Raw genomic sequence first — 10,798 nt, 5'->3', positions numbered from 1 at the left:
GAAATAAAGATGTGCGGAGGTGTTTTATTTAATGAAGTATAGTAATTATTTTAAGAGGTTAACGTTGTTGTGGCGATGATCTCTCTCCTTATTCTCTCTGTCTCTCCCCTCTCCATACTGTACATCCTCTCACTGCACGCTCCTCTCTTCCATCAGCACCAGTCTATTTGCATTGTACCTCCTTTGTATTGGATTTCCTTGCAGAGCTCGCGGTGTGCCCTCGGCTCCTCCTCGGAGGGAGGGAGGAGGAAGGGAGGGAGGGAGGAGGGGGAGACCGAACTAAAGGATGGTCAGTCAGCACAAGTGTTGGAAGAAGCCTGTACATTCCCACTGCCAAACATTTTCTAATTGCTCTTGGGCGAAATAAACCTCGCTGACTGTGGAATTACTCCACATCTTCATCATCTTCCTCTTCCTCTCTCTCTCTGTGAGCAGACGCTCTGCAGGATTGATGCCAAACACTAAACAGCGCGACCTGCGTGTGAGCGATCTGCGGGGCCGGGAGAAGTTTGATGCGCATCGTCTGGTGTGGTAAGTGTGATACACGGAGCGGAGTAGTGACCGGGTGCTGGAGGAGGAGGAGGAGACATGCACCGGGATCCTACGTATCACACTTTCTTAATACTGAAGGGATTTGAGAGACGGATGGACGATGCAGCGCAGCCACACAGAGGAACAGCGGAGTTACAGCTGAGCTCGTGTAGCTGTGATAGATATGCTAGATATAGATATGATAGATATGATGTCCTCCAGTGTGTAGAAGGCTGCCATCACCTCACAGAGGGTCCATGAGGGACATTGATCACAGGCTCCTGCAACTTTGAATTAGCAGCTTTTTTATTTCAGATCTTTAGGAAGAGGGCAGATTGCTTCCATGCACACACATTGTGGGTGCTGTGATACCGTCAGCTGTGCATCTGTGATGTAGTGAGAAGATTTTTTTATTTTTATTAATCGCTGTGGAGGACCGACTGTTAGGAGCAGTTATCACCAAGAAGAGACGATTAGTGAGAGATGTTCATCATTTAGTCTACTGTAGGCTACCTGTAACTGTACAGATTGTAAAGCCCTCTGAGGAAAACTTGTGATTTTGAACTATACAGAATAAATAGATGCTGCACTGATAAGTCCACATTACTGTCCGGTTACTGTAGTCTGTGTTGTTTCAGGAATGGGCGATGGAATGTGCTTCAGCTCTGCAATGAGACGTCTGTGGGTCTTTGTCCTGCTTGTGAGCATCACCTGCCGTCTGAGGTAAGAACTGACTCCTAAAACTTCGGCAGCACATTTTAAATGATACACCTCTGAGTGAAAATGTAAAAAAAAGAGCTTCGTCTTCTATTTGCTTTAACGATTGAAATGTATTTTTTTTAATTTATTTTTTTTTAAGTTCCCTTTTTTCAAAGTGAGTTTTGAGGTTGTTGTCTCGTGTCCAGCCTCTCCCAGGATGCAACTGGAACTCCCAAAGAGGCCGAACTAAATGACAACATCACCATCTTCACGCGCATCCTGGACGGCCTGTTGGACGGGTACGACAACAGACTGCGCCCTGGACTGGGAGGTAGGTAGGCCCGCTGGACCCGCAGACCTCAACACCTCTGTGGGCTTCTTCATTAGACCAGTCACACAGATGGTGGGTGAGAAGTGAACATGTCTTTAGGGGGGCGTCGCTCTTTCCTAATAACACCTAAATACAACGAGCTCTGTAGTAAAAGATGTACAGAATATAAACAGATGTGCTTGACACACATCTGTCTTGTGTTCATGAAAGCTGTTTACGCCTCTAAGTGATTTAATGTCACTGTGAGCAGCTAGTGTGTTCTGTGACCTTCAGAAGGCCGTCATTCCTCATCAAACAGCAGCTTTACTGTCGATGTAAAGACGCTCTGTAGATTCTCTGAAGAAGACGCAGAATCTGGTCTTTGTAAGAAGAGGACGTGGTTTTAGTATCGTAATGTTTTATGAAATGGAGCAGCGTTTAGATCATAAACGCAATGAAAGGATTTTGTATGGTGAACTCTATTAAAGTACAAATGTTGGACTTTGAGGTTCATGATGGTCCTGCAGACGTTTGTCAGATAGCTTCAGGGTGTCGAGGCTGTGTAGGAAATCTAGGCTTGTGAAATCAAGATTCTATTAAATAAAGTTCAGTTCAGTTGAGTTTAGGAATGTGTTGAGGATTCTAGAAAAGAATATCTCTTTTAAATGTAAGAAGATCTTTGAAAGAAGAAGGTAGTTTTATGTTGATTTATTCTTCACATAATACGACTGGAACCTTTCAAACTTCACATAAACACGCTTCATCAGAATCAGAATCAGCTTTATTGGCCATGTGTGCCGACGCATACAAGGAATATGATTCCGGTTTTCACTTTGGTTTCAACGTACAAACACACATTTACAATAAACAAGAAAAATATAAAACAAACAAAAAAAGTAGAACAGATTAAACATTTAACGTTTAATGACTATGTACAAATAAATATAAAAGTGTATATATATATATATATATATATATATATATATGAACATAAATCTAAACGACAGTGGAATTGAGGTGATAGTGTAGACAGAGGTAGTAGTGCAGTTTGTCTGATTCATTGTTCATCAGAGTGACGGCAGAAAGAAGCTGTTCCTGTGTCTGGTGGTTTTGGCGTACAGAGCCCTGTAGCGCCCTCCAGAGGGGAGGAGTTGAACAGCTTGTGTCCAGGGTGTGAAGGGTCTGCAGAGATCTTTCAGCCTGTTTCCTGACTCTGGAGGTGAACAAGTCCAGGATGGAGGACAGGCTGGAACCAATGATCCTCTCTGCAGACCTGACAGTCCGTTGTAGTCTGTTCCTGTCCTGTTTGGTGGCCGATCCAAACCACACAGTGATAGAGGAGCAGAGAACAGACTGGATGATGGTGGAGTAGAACAGGATCAGCAGCTCCTGAGGTAGGTTGAACTTCTTGAGCTGGAGCAGGAAGTACAACCTCTGCTGTGCCTTTTTCCTGATGGTGTTGATGTTGGGGGCCCACTTCAGGTCCTGGGAGATTGTGGATCCCTGAAACTTGAAGGTCTCCACAGCGGACTCAGTGTTGTTGAGTATGGTGAGGGGGGGGGGGGCTCCTCCTGAAGTCCACTGTCATCTCCACAGTGTTGAGCTTGTTCAGCTCCAGGTTGTTCTGATCAGACCAGAGGACCAGCTGCTCAACCTCCCGTCTGTACGCAGACTCATCACCGTCCCTGATGAGGCCGATGACCGTTGTGTCATCTGTGAACTTCAGGAGTTTAACAGACGGGTCCTCTGAGGTGCAGACGTTGGTGTAGAGGGAGAAGAGCAGTGGGGAGAGCACACATCCCTGGGGGGCGCCAGTGCTGATAGTTCGGTTGCTAGACCACATCCCTGGGGGTCAGTGTTGATAGTCCGGGTGCTGGATGTGGTTTTTCCCAGCCTCACCTGCTGCGTCCTGTCAGCCAGGACGTTAGTGATCCACTGACAGGTGGAGGCTGCACAGTGAGCTGGGAGAGTTTGGGTTGGAGTATCTCCGGGATGATGGTGTTGAACGCGGAGCTGAAGTCCACAAACAGATCCCTTGCATATGACCCTGGGCAGTCGAGGTGTTGCAGCATGTAGTGCAGTCCCATACTGACTGCATCATCCACCGACCTGTTTGCACGGTAGGCAAACTGCAGGGGGTCCAGCAGGGGCCCTGTGATGTCCTTCAGGTGGGTCAACACCAGTCTCTCAAAGGATTTCATGACCACAGACATCAGGGCGACGGGCCTGTAGTCATTTAATCCTGTGATGGAGGATTTCTTGGGGACCGGGATGATCGTGGAGCGTTTGAAGCAGGAGGGGACATTCACACAGCTCCAGTGATCGGTTGAAGATCTGTGTGAAGATGGGGGCCAGCTGGTCAGCAGAGACTTTCAGGCAGGAGGGTGACACACTGTCTGGGCCTGGTGCCTTCCTGATCTTCTGTCTGTGGAAGAGCCGACTCACATCCTCTTCACAGATCCTCAGTGCCGGTGTGGGGTCGGTTGGGAGAGATGAGAAGGAGGCAGGGGGTGTAGGTGGTTGTTTGATGGTGCAGGGGGGGGGTGTGAGACTAGGCTTATCAAACTTGCAGTAGAACACATTCAGGTCGTCAGCCAGTTGGTGATTCTCCTCAGTGGGGGGGATGGTCTCCTGTAGTTCGTGAGGACCTGCAGGCCTCTCCACACTGACGAGGGGTCGTTGACTGAAAACTTTCTTTCCAGCTTTTCAGTGTAGCTCCTCTTTGCTACCCTTGTCTCCTTTGTCAGTGTGTTTCTGGCCTGGTTGTACAGGATCCTGTCCCCACTTCTGTAGCCCGACGAAGCTGCCTGAGTTTTTCAGTAAACCAGGTTTATTGTTGTTGACTGTGCAGAAGGTTTTAGTCGGCACACACATGTCCTCACAAAGACTGATGTACGATGTCACAGTGTCAGTGAGCTCATCCAGGTCTGTAGCAGCAGCCTCACAAACACTCTGGGGAGGGCAGGACGAGGATCAACAACATGCAGAATATTGATTTTTAGTGTGAACTGTTTTGCATTTGGTCAAAGTGATGGTTATTAAAACTTACATGGTAAAATAACGAAAGTATGACGAGCGAGAAAGACCTCAAAGAACGGCTCAAAAAAACTCAGGACTTTAACCCAGGAGACCGCTTTTCGTGTCCCGTGTGAAACCAAAAGTCAACGTTGACTTTAAGTTGTTAAGTAATGTAGCTTAAGAAAGTCCTCCAAGGGCGGTTTTTATTTATATACGGTAGTTACGTTGCTGTGTTACGTTGCTACGTTACGTTGTCGCATCACCTCGTCACATCATGTCAGTTAGTCACGTCGTCACGTTTTAGCAGTGGTGGGCCGTCAGGGCCTGCAAGGCCTTCTCTGCTGGCCTAAACAGAATCACAAAGTTATATCTATTTTATAATTTAATCATTGTTCTTAAATACACTACATGTATTATAATTTATAAAAATATTTTCCCCATTATCTTATGTTCTCATTGCACAGCTCCTGTCTTCCTCAGTTGCTCTGCTTCCAGTGCAGCTTGTTTTAAGTAGAGCTTTTATCCAATCAGATTTCACCTCTGTGTCTCTAGGTAAGAACAGAGGCAGAGGCCTGCAGACTCTCACCTGCAGCCAGTGCAGATTAAAGTAAATGGGGACAATATTGTTGATTGTCATAGTCTTCAACCAATCAGATCTTCAGTTTGACATGTTGGGCGTATTCTTTGACATGTCAGCACCTGCTAGCCGGCCTGTAGCTACGTCAGCATTAATGCAGCTCAGTGTCCATGTGCAGCTCTGCCGCGAGGTGCAGAGTGTGCTGTGATTGGTCAGTGGGCAAGCACGTGACTATCGTGAAACGAAACTTAACAGCAGAGGCTGTCGGGTAGTGAATCACATCACGTGATGCAGCTCAGCCAATCAAATATGGGCATTCTGACAAGTTTCCTGACCCTAGTGAGATGTACCACACACCGTGACACAGGGGCCTGAGACAAGGAAAGACATTGCAGAGCAGTACGTTCAAGTTGTGAAAGTAAAATTCTAAAACGATCTCTGTGGGTCGCGCTTGTCATTAAGGAATGATGGTGGGTCCCACAGCCAGACCAGCTGAGAACCACTGTCCTACATGAGCGCAGAAAACATTATATTTTCCTGAACTTAGGCTTCTACATTTTCTAAATGCTCTAGCATCATTCAAATGTATTGTAAGACTCGTACCGAACGGTTTAATATGAAGACGTACATAGTTACAGCCTTAAAAACGAATAATAGCTGTGGTGCCATCATGTGGTTATAAGGTGGTATTTCAGCTGCAGGACAGCAGTGAAGGCCCAGGTATAAAATGCACGGCCCGCCACTGCGTTTTAGTTCTCAAACCAGCACAAGTCCACACATTGTTGTTACTAGTGGAAGGAATGATAATCCTTCTGTAGGAAGTCAACAGAACCAACGTCACTGGACCAACGTGATCTCACAGAAATACAGTAAAATGACCTCTTCAGTCTGTTAAACAATGTAACGTTATGTTTCGATTACAAAAGCTACGTAGTTAGGTTTATAAAAGAAAACCTCATGATTTGGGTTCAAAGAATTACGTTTGTCATGTAGCTTCTTACGTAGCCTGTATAATCTAAAATAACTCACACGAGACACAAGCAGCTCGATCTCCTGGGTGAAAGTCACGTGCTGGACCCGTCCGTCCACCCCGACGTCCTCCCTATGTGGACGCTGATGAAAACGTATTTCTGGTAAACCTGCATTTTCCAGTAAAAGTATGCATTCGCATCATGAATTATTGAACCTGCAACAACTTATACCAAGTTCAGGTCAGGGGATTTATTCCTAATTAATTTCTGTAACGTCAAAGAAAACAGAAACCTGCACCAGGCCTTCGTATTTAGAATAGATCTCAATAATAATGCATGCACTAATCAAAACATGGATGCATTGTAAGGACTTAATAATAATTCATATTCTATCTGTTCTTACAGAGAAGGTGACGGAGATCAAAACCAACATCTTTGTCACGAGCTTCGGTCCGGTCTCTGACACTGAAATGGTAAGAAACACCTTTTATTAAGTCGTATTCTCAACTTAAAGTAATTATTTTATTTAAAATCCAGACGTAATGCTGTTTGTTTGACCTGAACTTATTAAAACAAGAACTCACATCACTGCTTTAAATTTCATCCACATTCACTGCATTTGTATCATGGCTGATTCTACCTGATTGGCACCTTGATCTTTCATAACCATTAACAAAATGAATGTTGTAATTAATAATTGGATGAGGCTCTGTGACACAAATAGCTTTGTAACTTGTAAATGTAAAAATAGGGTTATTCTGGGCTACAAATCACCAGTATTTCCTTAATGCTAATTCTGATTGCAAAGTACATTTGATTAGATCGTCTACTGCAGGAAAATACACTGTGGTGAGATGTGGTTCCTCCAAAAAAAAAATATAGAATATTTAGAGAATATCCAGTTTTTTTCCTCCTAAAGTTTTTATCTTTATTGTAAATTTACAACTTTCATGTCAAAGAATATCCTAGTTTTTTTTCTTGTAAATTTTACAGCTTTTTCTCGTTACTTTACAACTGTAATCTCTAGTTATTTTCTTCGAATAATAACCCCCTTCACCTGACTACATTATTGTTTTTCTTTTCGTTTTACCTACAGTGGCCCTAGTACGTCTGTCGTAGCTGAGCTAATCGATTAAAGTGTGTTTAAATTCTAACGTGCCGATACTGTGATTCGCCCTGTAGGAATACACAATTGACGTGTTCTTCCGTCAGAGCTGGAAAGATGAAAGACTTTGCTTCAAAGGCCCGATGGAGATGCTTCCTCTGAATAATCTCCTGGCCAGTAACATCTGGACTCCGGACACCTTCTTCCTCAACGGGAAGAAATCCATCGCTCACAACATGACGACACCGAACAAGCTGCTGCGGCTGAAAGACGACGGGACGCTGCTCTACACCATGAGGTAAGCCCTCCGCCTTTCATCGTGATCCTCCACCAATAACGATACTACAGGAATATCGTCTATTCATCTCCAACACTTCACATGTGGTAGACCTGATTTAAATGATGTGTTACAGCTGCTATGGACAGGTGTAAAGTCATATTAAAGGGCCAGTGTGAAGCATTTCAGGATCTTTTTTAGCAGAAATGGAATATAATATTCATATAAATTGGCTTTTTCACAGTTTTAAGAACCCCTATTTTTATTGTGTCCACAATGCAAGTACTAGGAATGATAGTAGCTCTTAGACTGCGTTTTGAGGGCCGTTTTTAGCTCAAGTAGCACAAAGGCTAACCCAGGAGCACAAAGGCTAACCAATTAACATTAGCACAAAGGCTAACCCAGTAGCACAAAGGCTAACCCAGTAGCACAACGGCTAACCCAGTCGCACAACGGCTAACCCAGTAGCACAACGGCTAACCCAGTCGCACAACAGCTAACCCAGTAGCACAAAGACTAACCAATTGAGCCGAATAACCCGATTCACACAGAAGTCACAACAGGTACCTTCATATCTGCTATTTTAATTGTGTTTATGTGTCTGTGGCATTTAACATAGTTGTTAAAATGTGACCCTGAGGGCACTTAGAGATGTGGAGCTCGCTCCTCACTGGTCTGTATCTGGTCTGTGCACACATGCACTCCGTACCAAAACCATGAGTCCAATCAACAACATATGGATACCATGAGAGAGATAAGACTCTGCCGAACGCGCTGATGTGTTTTTTATGTTTGTGGTGTTAATAATGTGAGCTCCAGAGCAATATGCAAAACTGGTACCGTCTGCTGTCTTTGAGAAATGAGTGGTGAGATTTAACATGGAGTCTAATGGAGCAGTTGGTTGGAGTTCATGTTGCTCTGCGGCTCTTTGAGCCAAATGTGTAAGTCCGTTGGATTCCACAGATACTTTACTGCGACCAGCACAACATTTCCAAGCTTTTTGGCCAAAATGGTGAATAAAGAGTAAACATTGTGGGAGCTGGAGCAATTTGTTTGGAAAAATCACAGAATATTTTCCTGCTCCGCTCCACTCTGAGCGTGATGTCATCACTCTAGCTCTTAACGAGCCGTGTACACAATACACACCCATTATAAAATCTGAAACAGACCCAAAATGTTCCTGAAACTTAATCTGTGACTTCATGAAAACTGTGCTAGCTATCAAAATGTCCCTTTGGCTCAATAAAGTGCAGAGTTTTGTCTACGTTTTAAACTTTGAATGATTTTTCTACGTTAAAGTACGGCTCGTCAATATGGGCCCAAAGCTGAGTGTTTTTTTTTAGCTCTCTTCACAGCCAGCTATCAACTCTTCTTCAAGACAGGTGATGATCTGGGAGAGAGTCTGAAGAAGAACTCCACAAAGGTCCTGGTTGAGACACAACTGGGTGAATCCTCCTTTAGAAAACCTGTGTGTAGTGGAGGACACTCATCTTCATCCTCTTCTTCACCATCTCCTTCTTCCTTTCCTTCTTTTGCTGAACTTCACCGTCAGTTCGCATGTCGATGTGTCCTTGAGCAAGACACTTGCCCAAAATTGCTCCCGTATGTGCCTACGGTGTGTGAATGTGAATAGTCTGGTACCTTGTGTATTAGTATTATGGTATGTAGACTGTTTATCACCACTGTGTCTTTAGACTCATGCTGATGATCTGTGTGGCCAGCAGAGGGCAGCATCACATCACACAGAGCTTCACTCTGCAGAGTTCAGACATTAGACTCAGGTTTGCTTCATTGCTGCTCTGTTTCAGCTCCACAGACAGCTGGCAGCCAATGAAGACAGAGCAGGGTTCTCATTGGTTAAACACAACCTAAATGAAACAAGTGATGATGTCTCATGACTTCTTTCCTCCAGACTGACGATCTCAGCAGAGTGTCCCATGCAGCTGGAGGACTTCCCCATGGACGCCCACGCTTGTCCCCTCAAATTTGGAAGCTGTGAGTAAACGCGTCCTTCGAGCAGATGACATAAATACGGCTTTAAATGAGGCGGGAAGAGAGGAAATGTTCACGAGGATACGTCCACACTGATACCTTCTTATTTTAAAAACAACAATGTCCAAACAAGAGTTTCAATAAACTCTGTCTGTACTAACACACCTGGAAACTAATATCACATGACTGACAGCCCGTGTCCCTCAGGAGCAAAGCTTTAATGTTGTGGCGGCGGTGCAGGAAATAAGACCGACACACGGCTCCTGATTAAACCATTACTCATCATGTCAGAGCTGCTCTCCTGCCTCGGCTGCATTTAATAGGAAATATATGACCCCCCCTACACACACGCACACACACACACCAAACCTACATCTACCACCAAGGTAACCTGTAAACATCTCACACCTTGCTCATGCACAGTTAAACCAGACGTGTGTCCAGGCTTCCTAAGCTAGTTGAAGGCCTCACATCGCCTCGGCGCTACATGGATATCTGGGGATCTCCTGTCGTGTCGGTTTAAGATTAACATTTGAGATCTTTCCCCGCCCGCTGATGTAAGGAGAGTAATCTCACCGTGTGCTGTCGTTAAGCCCCTCCCACGCCCGCTGCGGTCACCTCAACCCCCCAGCTGAGACCAGGCCGGGGATAATCAGAGAACCTACTGAGCCCACGTTGGCCCGTCTGCCTTCTGATGTAGATTAACTAATCAAAACTGGCTTGATTTAATTAAACAAGGTTTAAATACAGGTTTAAATACCTGCCGTGCTGGAGGTTCACACCTGCCACGTTTAGTCTGGTTGAACTGGACTCAAACTGCTGTCTCTGTGGTGTGAACACCAATCAAATCACTCACAGGAAGCAAACCAGTTATGTGTCTCTTCATTGGTGAAAATAAACTATTTGCTTTTGCTGTTTTAGTGACTGAACCACTATGGTTCTTCATAAAAACACATCATTCAAATAATCAATAAAAATTGTATTTTTATTGATTTAAACTAATCTCTTCATTATTATATTTAATGCTGTATAATAATGTGTTTATATCTCGTGTTAGAAGTTAAACAGCTCATAATTCATCTCTAATATCTATTTTATATTAACGTGAAAACATCTTCAAACTACTGGATTTATTCAAGTTTATCACCAAAACTACATTTTACAGATGACATGTGAACACATCATGATAACGGTATAATGTACCTTCAGCCAGTACTCATGTTCACTGAGCAGAGCCTGAAGGCATCATAATGTAACTGAAGTGAACCTCCGTTGGTTAGCCGTTAGCGGTGCTGCTAACGTTACTAGCTCTCCTCCT

General features: G+C 44.3%; 1 protein-coding gene across 2 annotated transcripts; it reads left to right on the top strand.

The window, feature by feature from the left end:
- The first annotated feature begins 273 nt into the window (after window positions 1–273).
- On the top strand, window positions 274–10,448 carry LOC116377128 (gamma-aminobutyric acid receptor subunit alpha-5-like). Of its 2 annotated transcripts, none has more exons than XM_031838689.1 (6): window positions 274–531; window positions 1,170–1,254; window positions 1,437–1,561; window positions 6,512–6,579; window positions 7,289–7,509; window positions 9,401–10,447. In XM_031838689.1, exons 1-6 carry the CDS (start codon window positions 513–515, stop codon window positions 9,489–9,491), a joined length of 609 nt encoding a protein of 202 aa, XP_031694549.1. In that variant the 5' UTR covers window positions 274–512; the 3' UTR covers window positions 9,492–10,447. The 2 variants fall into 2 exon arrangements, with proteins under 2 accessions (XP_031694549.1, XP_031694550.1); XM_031838690.1 differs by lacking the exon at window positions 274–531 and adding an exon at window positions 579–1,007 and having other exon boundaries at window positions 9,401–10,448.
- Window positions 10,449–10,798: the final 350 nt, after the last annotated feature.

This window comes from Anarrhichthys ocellatus, unplaced genomic scaffold, assembly GCF_004355925.1.
Source record: "Anarrhichthys ocellatus isolate YVR2014 unplaced genomic scaffold, GSC_Weel_1.0 scaffold927, whole genome shotgun sequence".
Taxonomy (NCBI): domain Eukaryota; kingdom Metazoa; phylum Chordata; class Actinopteri; order Perciformes; family Anarhichadidae; genus Anarrhichthys; species Anarrhichthys ocellatus.
The sequence above is the reverse complement of the archived record's forward strand: the minus strand, read 5'-3'. Positions and strand labels throughout refer to the sequence as shown.